The sequence below is a fragment of the Diplotaxodon limnothrissa genome, linkage group LG19, assembly GCF_057381915.1.
Source record: "Diplotaxodon limnothrissa isolate DT_005_m linkage group LG19, D_limnothrissa_male_GT1.1, whole genome shotgun sequence".
Classification (NCBI taxonomy): Eukaryota; Metazoa; Chordata; class Actinopteri; order Cichliformes; family Cichlidae; genus Diplotaxodon; species Diplotaxodon limnothrissa.
Window position 1 is genome coordinate 20,286,765 of NC_140614.1, and position 25,049 is coordinate 20,311,813.

Below are 25,049 nucleotides of genomic sequence, written 5' to 3' on the forward strand. Positions count from 1 at the left end.
TAGGTCTTTCTAATATTTTAGTGTCTTAAGTTTTGAGTCTTATGTTTTGTCAGTTTTCTTTTTTTAACGTCATATTATTTTAACAATATTTTGCCTCAGTTTTCTTCAGTTTTGGTCTCTGTTTAGTTTTTCTGGATTTCTGAACAACTTTCAAGATGTTTTACTGTTTTCGTGTTAGTTTTTAACCTGTCTGCAGTTACCTACACTATACTGACCACCTCTAGCCGTGCATTTTGCCTCTACAAACATCTGTGAAAGAATGGATCATTCTAAATAGCACGCCAAATTCTAGTGTCGTAGGAAGCTACTTTTGTGACGAGTCAACTTGTTGAATTTCTTCCCTCGCAGATATTCCTTCATCAACTGTAAGTGATATTACTGAAAAGCAGAAGTGTTCAAGAACCACAGGAACTCAATCAGGAAGTGGCAGACCACATAAAGCTACAGAGTGGGGTCAGTGAGCTATGAAACATATAGTGCACTAAAGGCGCCCCCGTGCTGCTGACAAGGTAACTGCAGAGTTACATACCACCTCTGGCAGAGAAACAGTGCACTGGGAGCTTCAGGGTGTGGCTTCTACATGTCCAAGCAGCTCCCAGTACTCCATACAGCGTATCAGCTGTCAGTAGGTATACAGTGGATAATAAAGTATTTTTAAATGTTTATTTCTTTGGTCACACTTACATTCTTTAGATCATTAAACAAATGTTAACACTAGACTAAGATAACCTGCGTAAATACAAAATATAAAGGATTATTTAATTTATTAATGGAAACAAAATGCCCTTTATGAGAAAGTAATTGTACCCTAGACCAAATAACTGGTTCTACTCATCCTCAAGCATGTGTGATAACTGGAAATGACACTTTCACATCACTGTGGAGGACTTTTGGCCCACTCTTCTTTACATAATTGCTTTAATTTAGTCAGATTGGAGGGTTTTTGAGAATGAATGGTCTTTTTAGGTCATGCCAAATGATGTCAATTGGACTTAAGTCTGGACTGGACTTTGACTAGGCCACTTCAAAGCCTTCATTTTGTTTTTTTAAGCCATTTAGAAGTGGACTTTGGATGGTTTCCTTGGATTATAGCTCGAGCTTCCAAGCACAATCTCATAACCGGATATTTTACTTCAAACTTTCTGGATGAGTCAGCGATGCGTTTTGCTGAGAAAGTTCACCACTCTTCCATGTTTTATCCATTTGCCATGGAAATGGATTTGTAACCCTTTCCAGACTGATAGAAGTCAATGACTTTGTTTCTCAGCTGTTTCTTTAGATCGTGGCACCATGAGTTGCTTTTTGAGGTCTTTTAGCTTCCTACACTTTGTCAGACAGGGTTTGATTTAAATGATTTTGGGATTTAATCTGGCAGTACTCAGGCCTGGCTGCGGGTACTGAAATTGGACTCATCTTTCCAAAAAATGTGGTTAATCACTGTTAATTCATGATTTAACATAGGGCCAGGTTTGCACAGCTTTTTCTTCCTCTTAATAAATGAAATCATTATTTAAAATCTATTTTTTGTATTTACTCAAGTTATCTTTGCCTACTATTATAATTTGCTTGATGCTCTGAAAAACATAAGTAAGACTAATAAGCAAAAAAACTAAGAAATCAGGAGGAGGCGAGTGTAGATCCTGTCATCATTTTTCATGCTGTCTGTGGATGTTCCTGTTTCTTCTTGTCAAGGTCATTATAATTAACTAAACCCACGGTAAAAACAAAAACTAGGAGTGAAAAACAGATTTTAGTTTAGTCAACTAAAATTTATTTTTCACTCCTAGTTTCACACACTTTCACACAACACACTAAAGTAAAATAAAAATACAGAAGAAATATCTTTAGTTTTAGGGGTTTTTTGGTAAAAAATAAATCACTGACACGTTTATTGAGACATACTATAATAATTAGAAAGACTAAAAGTAACACTGAAACTGTTAATAAAAAACAATAAAAACCAGAAACTCACTCAGTAAACAAACTGAAACTAAACAAAATTAAAAATAAATAAATCTATAATAACTCTGCTTCTTCTGTGTCCTTGCATTTATTCCCTGGCTCTTTGTGTTTATCCTTTTGGATGCTGTCAGTTTCTTGTGTATTCTTACAATTTGGCCTCATCCATCAGCAATTACAAGCCCACTTTTTCCTGTGACAATCGCTTTTTTAAGCATTTTCTGTTCTTCACTGTGTTGTCAGATGTTATTGACTAAATGATTAATTAGCTCTCATTACATAATTTTTTTTCCTTTTACATAAAATGACTGAAACAACAGCTGTTCATATCTTTTTGGTCTGTTTCTGTTTTCCACTTGATTTGTTTTTTCCACTCCAGTATTTTTGGACACACATTTTCAGTGACTATCTGCTGTCATGTGAAGCATTTTTACCATCTTCGCCTTCACTTGTCTTTCTATGAGTTATTCCTTTAAAAAAAGCCACACAAAATACATCCCCTTTTCAGTCCAATATCTTTTCCATTAAGTCATTTTCCCCCCTTCCCATCGTTCCCCTTGTCCCCGCACACTCACCCTCTCTCCTGCCGTTCCTCAGGCAGCGCACTTTGGGGATCTGAGTGAGCAGCTGGCAGTCCTCAGCTGGGGGAGGAGAGCAGAGGAGATGGCATTTTATGGTGGAAGGAGAACACACACTGAGAAAAATATTTCTCCTCGCTGCCTCATCTCACACTCTGTCACTCACCCAAACCCACAAGCACACCACGCTGCCACACTTACATGGATTTAGTGCACTTAAACAGACATAAACACAGACAAACAAGGGCATGGTTACGGATACACACCCTCAATAAGCACACTACTCAGTGCTGTGATAAAAGTCACTTAATGCTGCAGTATATGAGCTAAAGACATTCAAACATCCATCGGTGCATCCATTTCACTTAGGCTATAATAATGAGAAACACGTAAACACAAAAAAGTGCACAGGTCAGAGTGTTCAAGCAAAAGAGCTCACTGCATGATTCAATTCAAAATCCTTTTTTCCATAAACAAATCCACCAGCGAGCCAACTTCCATCATCCACTCCATGTTTCTACATGAGCCATAGCTGGCACAGAGCTGCTGTTGTAGTGGACATCATTACAAACAACACACAAGCACAGGTACACACATATACACACACACTTGGGAAGATTGGCATTAGCAGCAGAGAGTGTGTGCTTGTGTCTGTGTTTGTGATCTTGCTGAGGGATTGTGGAGAGATCAAGCAGACCCCCTCCCGAGCAGCGATACAACCTTATGCTGACAGAAACGAGCATGACAAGTTGTAATCCTCTGTGATTAAATTTGCTGTGTGTACAAACCTGTTTGTTTGCATGTAGACTGTAGAGTCAGAGGGTGTGTGTGCGTGCATGTGTATGGCTTTAGTGTTGCTCCTAATGGGGGGACAGCTGGTGTGTGTAGAGAAGACTCACAAGACTCGGGCAAGAACAGCAAAAAGTCATAGATCACTCCCACCGAACAGATGTTGTACACTTTTAGCCTGATTGTATAAGCTTGTATGCATGCATGTGAGTGTGTGAAAGCCTGTTTGCATCAGGGAATTTTTTTCCCCCAGACTACACACAAAAAAATGACAATTTTAAGAGTTTTGTGAGTTATCGTTTTAAACTACAGTATATTATCCTGTTTTTCTGAATTAACAAGATAATCATCTCATCTGTTTCTTTCTGCTGACCCAGTTCAGGGTCACAGACAACATTCACACCTACAGCCAATACAGCCTTTATTTTAGTTAAGCTAACCCATGTATGTCTTTGGACTGTGGAAAGAAGATCGGATACCCGGGGAGAACCCACGTAAACATGGGAAGAACTCCACAAACTCAACCAGCCAGTGGATTCAAACCCAGGACTTTTAGTTTGACTGATTGTGTGAATCTGTTAAGTTTAAACTGAGCTTATCTGAGTCCTGTAAATATTAATTAATCCAGTGTATGCCTGTCTCCACACTGTTGGAGTCACATGCAGGCTTGCAGTAAAGATCACTGTCCTTGATTGAGCACCATGTCCTTGTGATTAAAGCGGGCGAGCCTTAACAGGATTACGCTCGGCCAGGACAATCCCTCCTGCTGCTGCTGGCCGACATCCTCCAACACCGTCACGTCTACTAACAAATCAGCTCACACTCTCACTGCATCGGCTGACTGTCTCTCTAAATTCCACCTGCACACTTGACACAGCAGCCCTGATTTGAATATATTCACTCATTCATCTACATTTTTTCTCGGTGAAGATATTACAACAGAGTGGGAAATAAATCCATGAAGAAAAGCAAAAACGTGCTTATTTTATCATATATGTTGGTAAACTGAACCTTTATGATCAGACAATTGCTGCTCATACAGCGGGACATGTATAATATTGAAGTGGCTGCCGTGAGAGCGTGGAAATCCATGTTTATTTAAGCCTGCAATAACTGATCTGTCACGTGGGACTTGCCAGCTGTGACCAGCTGCTATGACAGCGGTGCGAGTTCATCAAAACACAAAAGTTAACCTCTAACAATGAGCTGAAACCTGCTGTAAAACACTGTAAAGGATTCAGCTTCAGAATGACTATTAGGTAATACATACACTGCAACAATCCCCAGAGTAAAAATGTTGGGTCTAAGTGGTGAGAGATTCTAACTGTACAGAAACTACAGGAAAAAAATCTCCTTTACTATCTCACAGAAGTAAAACAAATAAAACTAACAATATTTGAGGAACAAAGCATGCTGTGGACCTTCCTGTTTCAAAACTGTAGCAGCTGTTGTGTTAATTGTCTGAAACTGGTAACAATGGCACCCATTAGAGTGCAGCAACTGGAGAAGTCAGCTAATTGGAGGCTCACTGGTTCACAGTCAGACTGAGTCGAAACTAAAAGTCAGAAACTAGAACCAAAGTGTGTTTGAGACTGGTTCACATGATAATTAATACTGGGAATTAAAATCCAAAACAGGGAAGAGATTAAGAGTGTAGCTTAAGAACCCTTTGTTCACTGTGAACCCTGCTGGTACAGCCAAGGTGCAGGTAGACTGGCAGCAGGAGACGAGGGATAAATGAGGCATTAGTGGGCTACAGAGCTCCCGCTGCTCCTGCCACTGAGACACTACTGTTTAGATGTCTGGCCAGCTTTGACACCTCCGAGTACGAATGCACGTGTGAGGGTGTTAGTACACCGTGGATATAGGTCGCCGTGCTGTTCCCACAGACAGAGGATCCATGTGGTGGTAATTACAGAAGGCACTGGCGACATGAGCTCATGAAACTTCTCAGCCCGATGCTGACAAAGGGGAATAAAGTGTGGTTATCCGATAATTCCACAGCCACATAAACCACATCAGCCACTTTTTACGGTGATATTAAACCAACTCAACTCAAAATTTTCAAAATGAATGGATTAAACTGATTCTGCTAGTTCTCTTTCCAGGCTGTTACTCGTGTGTTTCTCCAGCTCACTTCTGCTACAGCTGTTGTTTACGTTCACATTTTTTCATATTTGCCTCAGACATATAAAAAGCAGCCACCTGTCATTAAGTTTCTGATTTCCTATGAGCAATACAAACCTAAAAGGCCGCTCGTTTCTTCTGAAATTATTCCCTCCTACAATTTTCCAGTAATTTGGATTCCCGACTGGTTGGTATTTTCATCACACACGCTGATACATGCTTAACTGCCTTCCGGCATCAAAGTCAGGATTTTAGAAATATAAGAAGGAACAGTAAAAAAAAAAAAGGGAATATAAGAACTAGTCCATTTAAAGTTTACCATTTACTTTACACTGTCTTCCTTCTGTAATCTCTCCTGACGTCCTCTGTACATATTGATGATTTGAACCAAAATCATTTGAATTAATTCGGACCTACTAACACTGATTTACAGTTCAAGTACTATACAATTTGGTACATCTCAGCTTTTTCTCCTTGTTTTCCTTTATTTTGAAAACCAGGTTCCCACTGAGACAGTAGATGATCAGTTGAAGGGCCTGATGCATCTCTTGTGTGCTACGTCAGGTCTTTGCAGGCCTTTTGTCCTCCACTTGTCCAGTTTCCTCACTTTTTATGGACACTCTGCACGGCAACCCCTGAGGCTACCAAAGCAAAAACACTGTATTATGCAGTCAGATTTTACAACGTCTGACTGTGTTTGCATGTCTTGAAACTTTTCACAGCAGCTTTCACAGGGAAGGTGAACTATAGAATTATAATTCAGTGTCAGTGTTTCCATGAAAGTAGCTTCAAAGTTACTCCACATAAACAAGTAAATGAATAAATTAAGAAAAATCGAAATAATAATGTGCACCATTAGTCCAAATATAAAATCTAAGTTCTCAGAAACAAGCACAGTACAGAATCTTTGAGCAAATTTAGCTTTCATTTTATATTAATATTTATTTCCATTTTCAGTTTCTTTGTTTTGTTTGCTTCAAATAATTTTTTTACAGTTTTCTTTTTTGGGGTAGGTGGGTGGGGGTTGCCATGGAGACAGCAGAAACAAGCCGTAAACTCAGAATTAACATACTTTTTTAACAGTTTTCTATTTTGTACATACAAAAGGCACAGAGCAACATCTATTCAGCATTCATCTGAAGCCTTTCTGAGCAGCAGTTCAGATACAAAAAGAACAAAACTCACGGTCAGAGCTGAAGTCATCTATCAGGATTATTTCTTGAATCAATGATGGCGGACTTCGCATCAGGACACTGAGCGGGAAAAGAAAATAAGATAAGATAAGATAAGCTAAGACTTGATCCCATGGCAGGGAAATTTGTGCTGTGATAGAAGAAGATTAGAGCAAGCACACAAGTTGGTGTCATTTCTCCTGTCTAATTTGGCCACTTGCGTCATTACCTTTTAATGGTGCGAAGAAGAGTAGAGCGGGCCTCGTTGTGAAAAGTTATGACGATACTTGTGGAGGGAAGGTCTGTGTCATAAGTCAGAGCTGCACACCTGCACGCAGGGGTGAGAAGGTCACATGTGGTAACTCATACAAACCTGGACGTCTTGTATTCACGCACACACATGCTGGACACAGTTTCAGACACATGCGATTGGCCGAGCTGCCCCGCGGAGTCGTCTCTGCATTGTTGCTGTAGTGACATAGAAATATCCAGTTGCCCAGCAACATTCGCACAGATATCTGACCCTCCGTTTTAATCTGCTACCTGTTGCTGGGCGCATTGAGCCTAGGTTATAAGGTATGAAATTCAAATATCATACACCACAACGAAACAGGAAAATAAAGGCAACAATATACATTCACTAAGGAGTCATTATTACAAGATTAACAATCACTGCACGATTGCAGCGTTTGTTTAATTAGTAAGTCGTACGGGTATGTTCACATATTAGACGTGCTGCCATTTGATATAATTACATATGAGACTTTGATGTAATTTTGTAATGAAAAAGAAATCAACAGCAGCTTATAATAGGAACAGACAACAACACTTGTGCTGATCAGAGGAGGCAGACAGTACCTGGACTAACCCCGCTCACCTGTAGTGTCGAGTGTCTCGTATGGCTCGCTCGCTGCCCAGCCGGTCGCTCTCCTGCAGGTTGAAGGCATGGTCCTTGTACGGGTCGTCGCCTGGTTTCAGCTGCTTTGCTGCTAAGTAAGCCTTCTCATCGAAGCTGCCCAGCAGCTGGCCCTGCTGCTCGGCCCGAGGGGGCTGGGTCACCTGCACAAAATGATGAAAGCTGGATTCAAATGCTAAGAAAAACAAGGATTGTTGTGAATGACTGATACTCAAAAGTGTGCACGAGTGTGATTTAAATTATATACACACACAAAACTCTCTTGCTGTCACTCAGGCATACACAGGTGATTTTGACTGTCAACACTCCACTCGCTCAGTGCCTTTTATCAACAATCAGCACCTATAATTCCTGTGAAAGTGACACACAAAGGGAACTGTCTGTCTTAACAAACTCTACAAGACACCTGTCTGCATTTGGGAATAATTTGGGATCCAGTATCCTCCTCAAGATAAGAGAAAAAACAACTCTGACATCTCTGAAGATTAAAAACAGCTCATCTGATATTTGTAAGCCCTTACACTCTGCTAACTAAACATCTCACAATCTTGTTTTTTTAAATGTGACTTTGTAATATCTGTTCAGGGACATCCCCCCAAAAACCCTCTTGGCAATCTCTGGCATATTTCCTGCCATAATTATTAATGTGCAGCATCCCTGCTAAATAAGGCAAAAAATAAATAAATTGCTTTAACTTTTAATCCAATGTGAAGAAAAGTACAAGCCAAGTGATTAAAATGTAAATGCTATTTTCTTATTCAGGTCATCGTGTCAGTGCTAACAGGGCAAAACGGGATGGGCACTCATCAAATCGGAATACATAGTCTATAAATCCTCAGTAATTAATGTTTTTTTCCCGCAAGGAGCTTTAACACTCTCTGGCAGCCTGGGTGAGTGGGAGGTTAAAATAGCTGATGAATACATAAAGGGAGATGAGAGCAGCCCTCATTAGAGATGCAACGGCAAAATGGACAGAGACAGAAAGGCAGCGGTTTTGTACTGCGCCGCTTTATTAAAGGTCGGTGTAAGCAGGGGGATTTAGAGAAAGCTCCTGAAGAGGTTCAGGTAAGACTGACCTCATTTTCAGTCACCCCAGAGGAGCAGTATGACCCCGCAAGCCTCAAGGATTCATGCTATAATATATCTGCGCTGCACAGCTAGAGAGAAAGCCAGCTGAAGGGCACACTTACTATAGCAGCGAGACCTCTAGTTTTAAGGCTGTAATGTATATTTTTCAACAGTGGACCAGGTGATGATAAAGCTCAAAATCTGACTGTTCAGTTTACCGCCTTTTAGCTCATTGTTTTGGTTTTTATTTGGTGGTTAATGGTGGGAATTCGAGGAGCAGCAGCCTTATTACATCAGCAACATGAAACAAACTAAACAAATTGCATCCAGCAGGTGAAAATAGTCATGCTGACATTATTCAGAATCAATGCTAATGTCACTTAATGCCTGGTGGAGGAATCTGTGCATGTGGGATTAAATTGGGCCAGCTAGCAGCTAGTACATACATTAGCTCATGAACTTGAGCTCTTTAGACTTCTTGGAATTTCTTTAAAAACTACACTAATTTATTTTGACAAGTGCATACAGTGGTGGCAGCATATTTCTGATAGATCAGCACAAAATACGGGTTTATGTTATTGAAATAACAGCAAAATGCTGCCTGAATTTGCAAAGTTTAGACATTACAGCTTACATAATATGTAAAATAGGTCTAAATTCTAGTCTATAAGCTTACTCATTATATTTTATATGATAGTCATTTTTTTATCTTTCAGAGAATTGCTGAGTTATGATGTTTTTTCTACAAAAGAAAAACAAAAATCAAAAATACGTAAAATACTAAGTCTCATTCTCTTGTATATACCAAATTGAAAGCTGTAATCATGAGCTGAGTACAAAATTTAATGAAATCCACTTCAATCAATTGATCATTAAAGTGATAACCAAGCTGTTTGAACTCACTCTATGCATCAAGTACATTTCACTGATAAGGACATATAATTTTCTATCTTTTTTTACATCTACTTGCTAATTAGATGTAGATAGATTTCTAATAAAATTACTCATCTGTATGCAAAACAGGATTAATCCTAATCCTAATTTCAGAAGCCATTTACAGATGGCAGGAGTATTTGAGGAAAACACCAAACAAAGCCCGGCAGCTTTAGCTTTGAAACAGTAACAGCTTCAACAAATCTAATCTGTTTGGCTCGATCGATTGGCAAACCAGATTAACTGCAGCCAATTACAGAAAAATTTAAATTTAAATTTCTTTGGCTGTTATTGTAACATTTTCTAGCCCTGTAACCTGATGCTTGTTACACAGAGAAATACATGAGAATTTATTTAGCTATTATTTATTTTTACGTATTTGATTGATGTTGAGCAAATTGAAATCAATTTTTCCAGGATGACAAAAACCAAACATAAATCCAATAAAATACCCAACTGAATGACATTTAAACTGAAATTAGATGTGTTTTTCATATAATTTAATCAAGGTTGATTAAGTATACCAGATTCATTTAGATGAAAATATAGAGGTGTGATAATTTATTTATTTATTTATTTATTTATTTATTTATTTAGGATAGTGCATGTTAATGAACATAAATGTAAAAAAAAAAATTACATGAATGCAAACATACCAGATTATAGCCAAGGGCTCATTTCCATCTGTTGTCCTTAAGAATAAAAAATAGACATAATAATTCATAAAAATTCATCGTTCATTCATAATAAAAAATCCATCACCAAACTTACGCATACACACCATTCTGTTCCCAAATAAAACATTAAAACTATACAACTCATACATGATCACACACTTGATTTGTTTTGAATTATGCTCATTCAGCAGATTCTGGTAAATTTACAATCATTTTAAACAAGAACAGTTCTGGCTTTTTAGAGCTAAGGTACTCTATGTAAAGCAGGCTCTTAAGGCCCAAACTGTTATCATTTGTGAATGTAAACAAACTGTCCATTAGCAGTCTCTAAATCATCTCGGAGGGGACACAATCGGGGCTACGGGCCTATATTTATCACTGCTATTAATTTATCTTTTCAGGCTGGAGCCAAGCCTGAGATAACAGAGTCAGGCCATGGACTAGAAAATCTGCAAAACAAGTGGGATAGCTTAATAAGTATATGTTGCATGTGAAATTCATTATTATGTTAAGTTCTTCTACCATAACGTGATATTTTGACTGTTTTTTATCTTCGCGTTGTTCTGATTTCTTTCCAAAATCCCTTGGTTATCTGTAAATATCATCATGACTAAATATTAAAAGCTACAAAAAATGGTACAGAGAGGATATTAAGATAGAAATAACAGAAGGCGCTTTGAGGCTCGGTCCACTGAATTAAACATGAGCTTAGTCTGGAAGATGAACACATGTCCGCTCTTTCAGGCTGAGTTAAAAGACTCAACAAGTCTCAACAAGCCCTGCTGTGGCTGTGGTAACAGATGAGTCCACAGAACATCTATGTAGGTGTGTACTAATTTGAATATATTTTATTTCACCCCATGTGTGAAGCACTTTGTGTATTTTTAAAAGTGCTACGTAAATGAAATTATTATTATTACTGTCAAGCTAGTTTTCATCATCAGCAAAACTGGTTCTTTTCTCTAAAGAGTATTTTTGGTCATTTAAAAAAGCAGACTTGCACATTTGGTATACGTTTGGAGACTGACATCTAACAGGGATTCATTTAAAATGAAAAGACACAATGCCAGGGGAAGGTAGTTTCAGGTCGAGCAAGACAGATACGTCCATAAACACTCTGTGAACAACAGCAATGAGCCACCTACATATTAGGCCTAGACCCTGCTCTGCAACTTTACATGGTCTGCCTCCTTTAGTAATAATACCACTTACAGTTGATCTTGGAATATCTAGGAGAAAGAAATTTCACAGTCCGACTTATTATAACAGTGGTTTTGTATGACAGCACCACACTCAGACTCAGTCAGCTCTTTAGAACGAGCCAGTCTTTCACAAATGTTTGTAAAGGCTACGTGCTTAAATTTATATGCCTGTGGCAATGGGACTGAACACACCTGAGTTCAAAGACTAAGAGGTGTGGCCCAACACTTTCATCCATATAGCTAACCATTTTCTTGGAATGCTGCTTATTTTTGCAATGTTTATCCGGGTTTTAAAAGCTTTTGTGTTTGTGTAGTGGAAGTTGCCAAACTACAAAGCATTAGTTGAGCTTTGTACTCTCACAAAGTCTTCAAGTTATGTATGCATCACTGTAATGGAATATGTAGTTAATCCTAGCTCAGACGAGATTGTTAACAGCACAGTTCTCTCATGAAGTGTATGTCAGAAATAATGTTTGACAAAAAAAAAAAGTCTGGGCACCCAGACCAGCAGTCTGAGCCGGTTCCAGGTACTGACAACTTCTTATTATCAAATCATGCATTAATAATGTTAGTAACCAAAAAAAAAAATTAGTAGGGGGGACACGTGTTGCAAGAAAAAATGACAAAGTAATTGGCTGATGTGGCTCTGCGATGACATGATATGAGGGGAGCTGTGCAGGTTGGCGAGGCTGTCAGTTAGTGTGAACTCTAAAATCAAATTAGACGATGAAAAATGCTCGTGCACTTGGTTACTGTAGCAAAACAAAAGCAATTCTGGGAAACTGGAGGCTCAGTGGGAGAAATGTGGAGGAAAAAAGTGGAGACAGTGCCGACAGCTTTCAAAGATGATGTATTAGTGATTCAAAAGCATTTAATGAACATAAGTGACAAAAAAGAGAGGCCTAAGAGGACGGAAGGAGGAGAGAATGACAAGAAAGAAGGATGGAAAGAAAGAAATTGTTAAGGAGGGAATACATGAAAAAGAAATAGATAGATGGTGGAAAAAAAAATAGATAACTAATGAAGAAGATAAAATAAAGATACAAAGGAAATAAGGAAAGAATAAAGAATGAGAGGAGAGATTAAGTGAAAAGAAAGGAAGGGAAAAATAAACAATTGGAAAGTCTGTAAGAAAGAAAGAAAGAAAGAAAGCCTTCCTCTGTACCAGCCTGCTCTTGTTGAACCGTGGGACCCTGCTGTGCCGAGCTGGCAGCCTGTGAGCTTCAGGTCAGATTACCAGGACAAACTACAACTAGAAAATCTCAGTTTGGTGATAAAGGTGAACGACCCCGCTGAGCAAATCAAAGATTACAAACAGTAAAGGCTTCACTTTCAAAACTAAAGCATACAGACCAAAGAACAATCTGATTAGAAGTGAGGTCTGTTTATGGTTCAGCAGCAGTTTGCAGTTTATGGCACAAGCTTGTAAACTGTGACGGGGACATGATACACCTCGCTCTCTCCTCTGACTGCAGTCACACTGAGGGTTTTTTAAACTAATTCCATATTTGTTTGTGTGCATTCTCCGATCATCGCCATACTCTTGGCCAGTGCTCACACACTAATGCAAACCACAGCTTCCTCTCTTCTGCTCCAGAGGGCCTGCCTGCATAGATGCCACAACAACCCCACTGCTTGGTATTTGCCCCTGAATTAATAAATCCTGCGAACAACGCTTTAACAATTTGGCTGCTGCTGGAGGGAAACGCTTTGACATGTTGGCACACAACCCCAGCCACATCTGAGGCAATTTTATTGGTCTAGTGAATTGTGAAAGAGGCTCGAGTGTGCAGTATTTCCACATCAGTCCCTGTCTCCTTAAAACTGAACTGGATACACACACTTAAGTGATTTTTATATTTGCTTACTGGGTGGTAGTGGCATAGATATCTGAGGGAAAGTGCTTGGTTATGCCTTTGCCCTAAAAATATTCTATTAAGATTCACTTTTACTTTAAATTTTACACATAATCTCTTATTGTTTAAGCAAAAACCTTTCCACCTTCTGACAAGATTAAAAGGAGCTTTTAGTCATTTATATTGAGTCAATGACCTGTCAGTTATTCCCAGGATACCAGATTATTTTTCTGCACTGCTCTAAAAGCACAAGCTACAGGTCTTGTATCTCTTCACACTAAATGCAATAGAAAGCCTGCAGCCCGACTAGACTGGATATTCTAATCTGAGCTGCCATGTAGCCAGTTCCAGCTCTATACTGTTCAGATCGCGTCTGTAGGCTGTGTTGCAACCTGGTGGCTACTAAAAGTCAAGCCTGACGACCACCACACCTACAGTCTCGGTATTTTTCCTCCTTCCCTCAGGCAACAACAGGCGAATACAGACATGACCTGACTGAAACAGGCCCTTTAATGACAGAATGCCCGACCTGGGAGTCCGTGTTTTTCACCTCACATTTGCAATCAGGGAAAGGTCGCAGCATAATGTGGTTTACTAGGCGTTTGCGCACGACACACGAGACTTACGGAAAGCCTCTTACGGGTACTTGAGGTTCCCTGGCGTCGGGTGTGCAGCTCAGAAAGGCGGGGAAACGCAACAAAATAGGGCTGCACGGCAGGCTGTAGATTGCTCTGCAGGTCGCGTGCACCTGACGAGGTTGAAGTCGGCGCTCAAGCCTGCAGCCTACACGTCCAGTCAAACTGTGACACTTACAGCTGTGCAGCACCACCTCCACCTCCATCCTCATCATCCGTGGGTTCGCGCACACACATGCACATCAACATGCAGCACACACTCTCCTGCAGCTCGGCGCCTTCAGCAACAGCGCCGCTCTCATCCCCCCTTTCCTCTTTATCCCTCACAGCCGTGCTCACTCACTATCAGCGGGATGGTCCTGTCATCCCGGTGAATCTCCAGTCGACCGGGGATCACCTTCTGCCCGTGGCCCCTGCCGCGAGTCTGCGAAGCCGATGACGACGGCGACGACTGGGGCTTGTTGTCCTGCCACAGGTAATAAAACGTCCCTAAGATCCATGCAACGGTCAGAATCGCGATGGCGTTGGCCCGTATCCTTCGCATGGTGAGCCCATACGGAGGGCTCCGCAGCCTGGCTGGTTCAGGTCCGTGCGCCGTGGAAGGTACAGCCTCCCACGCCGGTGATGGGTCGAACCGCAGCGCAGACAGACAGCCTCTCTGTCTCTGCGCGTACAGCCGCTTCTACCAGAGCGATGCCTCTCTGCTGGGATTTGCGCACTGACAGAGCCACGGTCCTAGCGCCGAGTCATATCATCTCCCCACTCTCAAACACTCGCGCGCTCACGCACGCTCACGCGTTATCCATCCGCTGGCTGTGATGAGGAGAGCGCGTCCAATCTACGACGAGCAGCTGACACGCAAGCTTGGGTGCAGATCATTGGGGGAAACAAAGGAAAGACTCAGATGAGAGATCTTCACTTCTGGCTCTTTCAAGCTTTAATTCGCGGTGATCTTTTAGTTTTTACTCCCTTTGCGCGTCACTGAAGCAATGCTGGTTGGTTTTACCTACATGAACATCACCTCTTTCCCTTTAAACCAAAAGCAGCTCCCCTTGTTTGTAGAATAGCCAAAGCATTAAGGGTGTAGGGTAGCTAAGTCGACCTCCACCCAATGCTTTAGAACGGCATTTGGAACAGATTTGAGGAGCTGTGTCTTTGTACTTCGAGTTTCCGAAGGTAGTTTTTAGAGGCAAATATTTTACTTTTAGTCTTTAAAGTTGATTCGTTTAAATAACACGAGGCATTTTTGGAGGTTCAGCATCCTGAAGAAGAAAATCAGAGGTGAAATAGAAAATGTTGGGCTGTAACTAAATGTGTTTATGAGTCTTTATTACAATACAAAAATAATTAATAGGGGAAAAATGCTCATCACATTCACAGAAATGTTTGGATGCCTTTTTCTTATTCTGTTTGTAGTATTATAAAAACGAAGAAAAACAGCAAGTTTCGTTCTATAAAAAAACTACAAATGAGCAATTCATTTGCATTATTTAATTCATCTACCAATCAATAAACCGATTTTTAAAGCTGTGGTAAGTTGGGTTTTAAGAGGAAAATCAATAATAACCTTTCAGCTTATTATAATTTAGCAGTCTGGGAGAGAACTGGGCTGCTTTACCTCAGTGGGCTTTCAGGCTTTTATGACAGGAGACTTTGGCCAATCAGTGCTCTTTTAAAATCTCCCATTCAGACATTTTCAGGATAAAACAAAACTCTTATTATAACAAAGTGGGGTTGAGCAATAGTTAAGTAGTGGGTTTTCATCTGGTCCCCTTTACTTGTTATTTTTCAGCAGATGAGAAGCACATGCAAATGACCATCTGGTGGGCATTGCTTAGAACAAAGATGGGAGAGCTGTAGGAGAAGCCGCAGTCGTGTTTTTGTCTTTTTTCCACATCTCCGTCTCCACGTCACTTTGCATCACTTCAGTCCAATCCAGGTTTATTTATACAGGGCCAATTCCCAACAACAGTCGCCTGAAAGTGATTTATACTATAAAGACCCTACTGTATTTGAGGAACATCCCTGCACTTAAACAATCCTCTGTGAGCCAACACTTTGCAACGACGGGAAGGAAAAAAATCTCTTTTAACAGGAGGCATGCTGCTATATAAACACAGCGACTGAAAAGTGCTCAGTGTGTCATATGACATCCTGCAGCAGCCTGAACCTATGACATCATAATTAACTGATTGTTCAGGGTCACTTAATCCTGGTTTAAGCTTTATCAAAAAGGAAAGTTTTGAGTCCAATCTTAAACATATCTCTATTTAGCTGTGTATGTGTGATTGCACTGTCTCTTATGGGTCCAACACTCATGACAAATGGCAACTTCTTGATCAAGCATGGTGTCCAACCATGCAGATAATTAGGTTTTGTCCCTGCAATTTATAATGGAGGTCAGTGTAGTTTAATCTGTGGTGTGCAAAGCATGAAAAAAAACGTCACCTTCTTCTATTCCAGCAACAGTGGTTCTCTTATTTCTTAATTTGCAAATGTAATTGGATTAGTTTCTTATGCACAGAGATATGAATCAAAACTGAAATGAAATGCTGGCCAAATAAAACCAGAACCGAACCAGCTACACATAATGAGAAAAAATTCATTCACTTAAATATATTGACCCTTTTAATTTCTTCAGTACAACATCTGCTTCATGCTGAATCTAAATAAAACCTGCTGCAACATTTTTCCTCATTGCACAGGTAGGCTCATTAGTCTACCTATGCATTTTAAATAACGCTTCTAAATTTGGAGCCTCCAGCTCTCGCCGAGTAAATTAAGCAATGCAGCTAAACCGATCACGAAGACAAAGGAAGACTTTGTAGCAGCATGAATATTTAACTCTTGGTTTGCACAGATGACCTTTGCAACTATGACATATTCTGTGTGCGAATAAATCAGAGGCGTACGAAAAAGTCAGAATACATTAGCCTGAGAGGACCCCTCTCCAAAATCCGTAACAACCTTTAAACGGCCTCAGACACCAGCGAAGAAATCAGAGCAGCGCTATAACACCCCAGAGGCATAACAGAGCTGTGGAGGCTGAAATTTCTCATCTTATTACCTCTCTGCTACAAGAAACAGAAAAAACAGCCCACAATATGAGCTCATCCAGCCCCACCTAACAGAAAATGCTATGTGTGCGACGTCCTCACAAAGCTAGGCCCACCGCTACAACATTGGGAATCAGGAATGCCGAGTTTTCCTTGACAGAAGAAGATAAAGAAATGTGATCCAGCAACGGTGGAGGGAAGGCAACGAGGAGCAAAATGAAATCAATAACTGGAACACAAACCCGTCTGCAGCTGTGCACTGTTATGTTTTTAATTGCTGATGCATTCAAGCAATTATTTTGTGATGAAGCACGCTCAGAAATGCCAACAGGCTTACTTTTCTCTGTTATTTCTGGTGTTTAAGAGAACCACTTTCTAATGAGTTTATAACTCCTGTGGCTTTAAATTTCTAAAAAGCTAATTACATGCTTTTTGCATCAGTTATAAGCGTGGGTGAGAGCTTGTAAAAAAAAAAAAGAACTCCCTTTACCACTATGGTGTATGGTCATTCCACGAGGAACACAGACAGTTGGTTGCACTAATTAACATAAGGTATCTTTGGACCGTGGGTGGATGCCAGAATACCAGGGCAGCCACAGGGAAAGCTTGCAAACACCAAACAGAAAGGCCTCAGTCGGGAGGTGGAATCAAACCCAGAACTTTTTTCCTGTGAGGCTGAATCAAATTATTAAGTATTTATCAATAGATCATCATATACAAATGCACAATCATGAAAGGATAAATGCTAAACAAAGGATTTGCAACCTGGCAACCCAAACCTGATTGTTATTGAAGAGAAAGCATGCAAGGTCAAATTAAAGTTGACGTATCATAACAAAATAACAGCAGGTCACTGAGTAATCCCATAAAGCTACTTTTGGCTGCTCCCTTATTCACAAGGGGTCACCACAGTGGGCAGCTCCGCATGTCTGGTTTTCACGCCGGATGCCCTTCCTGATGCAACCCTGAAGGGATTTGTGTCTCTCCCAGGATCACCCCGGGGATCTTTTGGTTGTAAACATGCCAACCGCTACACTACGAAGCCAGTTACAGCATACAGTAAAAGACTGGCAGCAGCCTCAACCAGTAGCCATCATAGGCCCCTTATTTTCTTCCGAGTGTCTTTTTCATTATTTATTCCCTCTCTTCCATCCCTTCACTGAGAGACCCATCAGGCAGCGAGCTCTGCCCTCCATCCAGGCTGAGTATATAGAAAGGGAAGGTCACAGGGGTCAGAGCCACATCTGGCTCAAGGCTGGGAGATATTTGTCTTCATTCGTACAGACAGGGCTGCGCCTCTCGCGGCTCTGCTGTCACAGTTATCTTTGGGAAAGACAGTGACACCCCAAAGCAGGGAGGGAAAAGTCTCTACACATTGAGACAAGGAGAGGATAAAAGAAGATAAACACACACAGCAGCCATGGTGAGGTGTTGGTACTGCCAGCTTAGCTGGGAACACCGCACACTCTAACGTCTCATGGAATTTTCTTCTTACATGGGGCCTGGCAATCAAGCTCTTAACAGGCCTTTTAAAGGTGCAGACAGGGAACCCTGGTTGCATGGGGGGCTGACAGCAGAGCAAACCTACTGCTAAAGTCAATATTGTCTCTCCTGAGATGTGTGGAAAGACAAAGCTCCACATTCCCACAACACAATCAAGCCTGCAAGGACTCTGCTGTTTCCTAAAATCTCTACTAGCTGGAAGGTTTCCATACCGATTATGACCTCTGACCTCTTTGTCCTTGAGGAGGTTTAACAGAGTATTGCATGATGGTTGTCACACAAAACATATTTTGCATCACACTTTGCAGTGTGTTCTGTATGTTTGTTTATTGCAAACACAGCTACAGACAGTCACCAGCAATTTTAGTTCCGGTGAGAATCACTGTCGGCATTTCACACAACTTTGCCAGACACCCCCCCCCCTCTCCAAAAAAAAAAAAAAACCCAAAAAAACAAGCCTCTATGGAATTCCTCTATAATAATAGTGGAAACTCAGCCCACTCGACTGCCTCTCGGCTGTATCCGGTGATCATCGAGCTCTAAGAAATACAAGTTTAATCTTGCGTGTGTGTGTCTGTGCATTGTGTATATATTATGCAAATACAAAGTGTCAGAACACAAAGACAAAGCAGGAATTTATGCGAGCATCTGTCCTGATGCATATGGAGCAGGGTTTCAGCTTCTGGTGCTTCACTGAAGGCCAGATGGGACTTTACCGAGTCTGCTCTGTATAACTGGAGTATTTTTACATCAGGCCACGTAAAATGCATCTTTTAAGCATAACTCAGGGTGGCAGGTCTTGTTTAGCACTTTCACCTCAGACCAAGAGGGTGACTGGTTTGCTCCTGATGGCCTGGTGGAACTTCTTGTGTGGATATTGTCGACTCTCGGTTCTCTGTTTCCTCTCCAAGTCCAAAGACATATATGTTAGGTTACTCTGTGAATCTAAATTGTCTATAGTGAGCGTAAAGTAACTGGAAAACTGTCTAGGGTGCACCTTACCTCTCACCCTATGACAGCTGGGATAGCTCCAGCACCCTTACAAGCATGGAAATGTTAAGCAATTAAAAAAAAAATAGAAGGGTAGTATAAGAAGCACTCCTTTTAGGCTTTAGAGGAGTATCTAAAACTGAAATATTGCAGACTTAACTGTGCATTCAGCAAAGTCTTCAAACATCCATAGAAACTTCCGAGACCTCTGAGCGCACACCTAATAATTAAATGACAAAAATTTCTGGCTTTACAAGGTAATGGTTCCAGGATTATACATGTCTCAGTGACAGTAGTTTTACAGCAAGACTCAGCTGAGAAATGAACTAATTTGTTTTATTGCTGAGAAAGGAGAAAGTCACAGTTTCCCTTCTCTTGTATATAAAGCTCGAGCCATGCGTGTGAAGTGTAGTTTGGCATAAAGTCTGCAACGGTTAGAGAAAGAACAAGCCCAGCTCTATTCAAGGACAAAGGTAAGGTTAATTGTTTAACAAATCACACCTTGGTTTACACATTTGTCTGATATTAAAAGTTCCCCGATTTGAGATATGGAGAAGACACTATTATGAGTTATGTCAGGAAGGGTGGTGTGCTGACCCTTTGTGAATAAGCGAGCAGCTGAAAGGAGCTTTTAGCTTGCAGAATCCACCTTATAGTTCCTCTAAAGCTCACTGATAATAAGATTTTGCGTTTGGCTGGTTAATATTTAGAAAAACTGCTCAAAAATATAGCACAGCTTGGCTAGCTGTTTTCCACTCTTTAGTCTTTGTGCTAAGCTGATTGCACAGCCCCAAGTTTGAGATTGAAAGCTTGTTCTCGACTGAAAGTTAAAAAGAAGAACAATGAATTTCAAGTCTCAAGTCTGAGCAGTTAATTAAAAGTCCATCTGCTATAAAGAGCTTCATCTTCCAAGCAGTTCTTCTCTCAAGGCCTTTCAGGTGCTCCAGTTTTGTTTAACTCTTTGGTTTTCAGTTCAGTTCCATTCAGTTTAATCAATTTAGTTCAGTGATGAAGAGAAAACCTTTGATTTTTGAGTTTGAGGAAACCCAGCAGTCTGACTTAAAGCCTACAGATGCCTGACTGCAAGATAGATTGTATACAGGAAGTGCAGAATTATTAGGCAAATGAGTATTTTGTCCACATCATCCTCTTCATGTATGTTGTCTTACTCCAAGCTGTATAGGCTCGAAAGCCTACTACCTGTTGGGGGAAAACTCTGCAAAAGACCCAGGAGAAATAAAGACACAATGAGACAGAATTACTTTTGATGCTTTAACGTGCACACGGGTAAGCTGTTAAAAACAACTCACACCGTGAACAGAGGCTTGGCACTTTTTATAGGAAAGACAGTGAGAACAGGATAAGAAAATAATAAACAGATAAAATAAACAACTCCATATGTGGCGCTAGTCTCGTCAGCAGAGAGCTGGGAGAAAGCTGTGAGAGATAAAACAATCTAAAACAATATGTCCCAAAACAATATGTCTTCGCTGGGAAAGTCTAAAAGGATAATTCTAAACTAATCTAACCATAGACAAAGGGCAGAGAAAAGGCATCTTTGTACATTTAAAAGAAGGTAAAGAAACATAGAATCATTTTCCACTAACACTACCAATTAAGCATATTAGGTGATGTGCATCTCTGTAATGAGAAGGGGTGTGGTCTAATGACATCAACACCCTATATCAGGTGTGCATAATCATTAGGCAACGTCCTTTCCTTTGGCAAAATGGGTCAAAAGAAGGACTTGACAGGCTCAGAAAAGTCAAAAATAGTGAGATATCTTGCAGAGGGATGCAGCAGTCTCAAAAGTGCAAAGCTTCTGAAGCGTGATCATCGAACAATCAAGCGTTTCATTCAAAATATTCAAAAGAATATTTTTTCATTCAAAAGAAAAAAAGAGAAATGTTATAATAAGTTGCATATATCTGACACCCAGTTCAAGTATTGACACTTTTAATGAATGGATAGAAAAAACGTTTGCTTCGGTGAACCAAAAATTACTATTTATCTGTGGTGATTTTAATATTGATTTGCTAAATCCAACAAGGTTAAAAGCCATTGATGACTTTACTGACACGATGTACAGCTCATCACTACATGTATATCCAACAATAACAAAGCCAAGCAGAATAACATCCCATAGCGCCACTATTATTGACAATATTTTTACTAATGTCATGGATTTCCAAATTAATAGTGGCCTGCTTGTCTGTGATATAACTGACCACTTACCAGTTTTTGCTTATGAGGCTTATGATAATTTTCTAGATATTTTTACTATGTGGTACAATAAACATTGTCCTGTAAACGAACACATGACAAAGAAAAAAAAGATAAAAAGTCCTTGGCTCACAAAAGGAATTATTAATGCTTGCAAAAAGAAAAACAATCTGTATAAACAGTTTATCAAAGTAAAAACAAAAGAAGTGGAACAAAGATATAAAGCATATAGAAATAAATTGACTGATATTATAAGAACGAGCAAACAACTTTATTATAGAAGAAGATTATATGAAAATAAAAACAATATAAAAGGAACTTGGGATGTGTTAAACAACTTAATTAAACAAGGATCTTCTGGAACATCATATCCTGAATATTTTACTGATGCAAATGGTGAAAATCACAACATGAGTAATATTGTCGATGGGTTCAATAAATTCTTCATAAATGTTGGCCCTGAACGAGCAGCGGACATCCCGTGTCACAAAAATGAAAATATCAGTAATATAAAATCAAATCCCTTTTCACTGTTCCTCTCAGCTACAAATGAGCACGAAGTAATAAATATCACATTAAAATGTAAAAGTAAGTCTTCAATGGATTATCATGACATAAATATGTCTGTAGTTAAACAGGTTATTCTGAATATTGCTAGTCCCTTAACATATATCTGTAATTTATCATTTCAGTCCGGTTGTTTTCCAAAAAAAATGAAAATTGCGAAAGTAATACCACTATATAAAAGTAATGACAAACACAGTTTTACCAATTATAGGCCTATTTCTCTACTGCCTCAATTCTCAAAAATTCTAGAAAAACTTTTTAATTCAAGATGAGAAAAATTCCTTGAAAAACATCAAATAATAAATGTTGGTCAGTATGGTTTCAGAACACAAAGAACCACTTCAATGGCGATAATTGAGGCATTAGAAGAAATTACTGATACACTGGATAAAAATAAATATGCAGTTGGTATTTTTGTTGATCTCAAAAAGGCCTTCGACACAATCAATCACTCAATTTTATTGGATAAATTGGAAAGATATGGTATTCGAGGGAAAGCTGGTAACTGGTTAAAAAGTTACCTAACGGGTCGGGAACAATATGTTAGCATAGGGCATTACCATTCAGAGAAACTTGGTATTACATGTGGTGTTCCCCAAGGGTCAGTGTTGGGACCAAAACTTTTCAATGTATACATAAATGATATTTTTGATGTTTCTCAAGTACTTACACTCATACTGTTCGCAGATGACACCAACATATTTTTCAGTAGCGATGATTATACTGATCTTGTAATGACTGTAAACAGGGAGCTAAAATTAATTTTAAAAAATGGATGGACATAAATAAATTATCATTAAATATAAATAAAACTAAAGCAATGTTTTTTGGTAATTTAAAATATAATATAGAATTACCAATTATCATTGAAGGTGTACCAATTGATAATGTGAGTGAAAACAAATTTTTGGGAGTCGTAATTGATAATAAAATTTCATGGAAACCCCACGTCAGACACATAAAAACCAAAATTTCCAGAAGCCTCGCAGTTTTGAACAAAGTGAAACAATTCCTTGATAAAGATGCACTTCGTACTCTGTACTGTACCCTGGTTCTTCCATATCTTACATATTGTGTGGAAGTGTGGGGAAATACATATAATAATACAACTAATCCATTAGTCACAGTACAGAAACGAGCACTGCGTATTATTCACAAGGCTGGTTATCTAGATCATACTCACAAATTCTTTCTTCAGGCAAAGTTACTTAAATTCCAGGATCTGGTTAATTACAATACATCCATAATTTTGTAAAAAGCTTTTACTAAACTTTTACCGGCAAATTTACAAACTAGATTTGAAATTCGAGAAAAGGTTTATAATGTGAGAGGCTTTGGAGAATTCAAATTACCCAGAACTCGAACAACCCGTAAAGGCTTTTGTGTGTCTGTATGTGGTGTGAAAATCTGGAACAGTCTGAGTTTACAATTGAAACAATGCAAAAATATTCATAGATTTAAATTTCTCTACAAACAGTTGGTCTGGTCACAGTATACTCAATGATGCTTTTAGTGTGCTCTGTAATGTCTGTTCTCTTACCATTGCTGGTATGGATTCAAAAAAAAAAAGAAAAAAAAAGTGTGCGTATGTATGTACATATATGTACTTGTGTGTGTAGATATATATGTATGTATACGTATGTGTGTTTGTTACTTGTAGTTATTACTGCCTGTTACCTGTGGTAATGCAATTTATAATTTATATATTCTGTATTCAGTTATGAAGGCTCTAATTGTTGTTTGCGAGCTGCTGTTTAGATGCTTGTATGTGCCCGGGGCTGTTGATGGGTCTGTATGCAATGATGGGCGTAGCTGCGGGAAGTTTATTGTTTTTTTTGTTGATGAGTGAGTATAGGGGTGGGATTTAATAAGTTTTCTTCGTCCCACTCCTTTTTCAGGCAATTTTTGTTTTTTGTTTTGTGCATTTTATGTTCAATATAGGTATTTGTTGTGCCTGAAAATGAACAAATAAATGAATTAATGAATGAATGAATGAATGAATGAAAAATAGTCAACAGGGTCGCAAGAAGCGTGTGGAAAAACCAAGGCGCAAAATAACTGCCCATGAACTGAGAAAAGTCAAGCGTGCAGCTGCCAAGATGCCACTTGCCACCAGTTTGGCCATATTTCAGAGCTGCAACATCACTGGAGTGCCCAAAAGCACAAGGTGTGCAATACTCAGAGACATGGCCAAGGTAAGAAAGGCTGAAAGACGACCACCACTGAACAAGACACACAAGCTGAAACGTCAAGACTGGGCCAAGAAATATCTCAAGACTGGTTTTTCTAAGGTTTTATGGACTGATGAAATGAGAGTGAGTCTTGATGGGCCAGATGGATGGGCCCGTGGCTGGATTGGTAAAGGGCAGAGAGCTCCAGTCCGACTCAGACGCCAGCAAGGTGGAGGTGGAGTACTGGTTTGGGCTGGTATCATCAAAGATGAGCTTGTGGGGCCTTTTCGGGTTGAGGATGGAGTCAAGCTCAACTCCCAGTCCTACTGCCAGTTTCTGGAAGACACCTTCTTCAAGCAGTGGTACAGGAAGAAGTCTGCATCCTTCAAGAAAAACATGATTTCCATGCAGGACAATGCTCCATCACACGCGTCCAAGTACTCCACAGCGTGGCTGGCAAGAAAGGGTATAAAAGAAGAAAAACTAATGACATGGCCTCCTTGTTCACCTGATCTGAACCCCATTGAGAACCTGTGGTCCATCATCAAATGTGAGATTTACAAGGAGGGAAAACAGTACACCTCTCTGAACAGTGTCTGGGAGGCTGTGGTTGCTGCTGCACGCAAT

The 25,049-nt window shown here is 39.7% G+C and overlaps 1 protein-coding gene across 1 annotated transcript in view; it reads right to left on the minus strand.

Moving 5' to 3' along the window:
- galnt16 (UDP-N-acetyl-alpha-D-galactosamine:polypeptide N-acetylgalactosaminyltransferase 16) overlaps window positions 1–14,647 on the minus strand; it is a 34,580-nt gene extending 19,933 nt beyond the window's left edge. Inside the window, exons 1-5 of the mRNA XM_085379159.1 lie at window positions 14,256–14,647; window positions 7,503–7,684; window positions 6,855–6,953; window positions 6,639–6,706; window positions 2,535–2,600 (exon numbers count right to left, since the gene is read on the minus strand). Of these exons, the coding sequence (XP_085235285.1) occupies window positions 2,535–2,600; window positions 6,639–6,706; window positions 6,855–6,953; window positions 7,503–7,684; window positions 14,256–14,456 (616 nt within the window). The 5' untranslated portion in view covers window positions 14,457–14,647. The remainder of the gene's footprint in view (window positions 1–2,534; window positions 2,601–6,638; window positions 6,707–6,854; window positions 6,954–7,502; window positions 7,685–14,255) is intronic.
- Window positions 14,648–25,049: the final 10,402 nt, after the last annotated feature.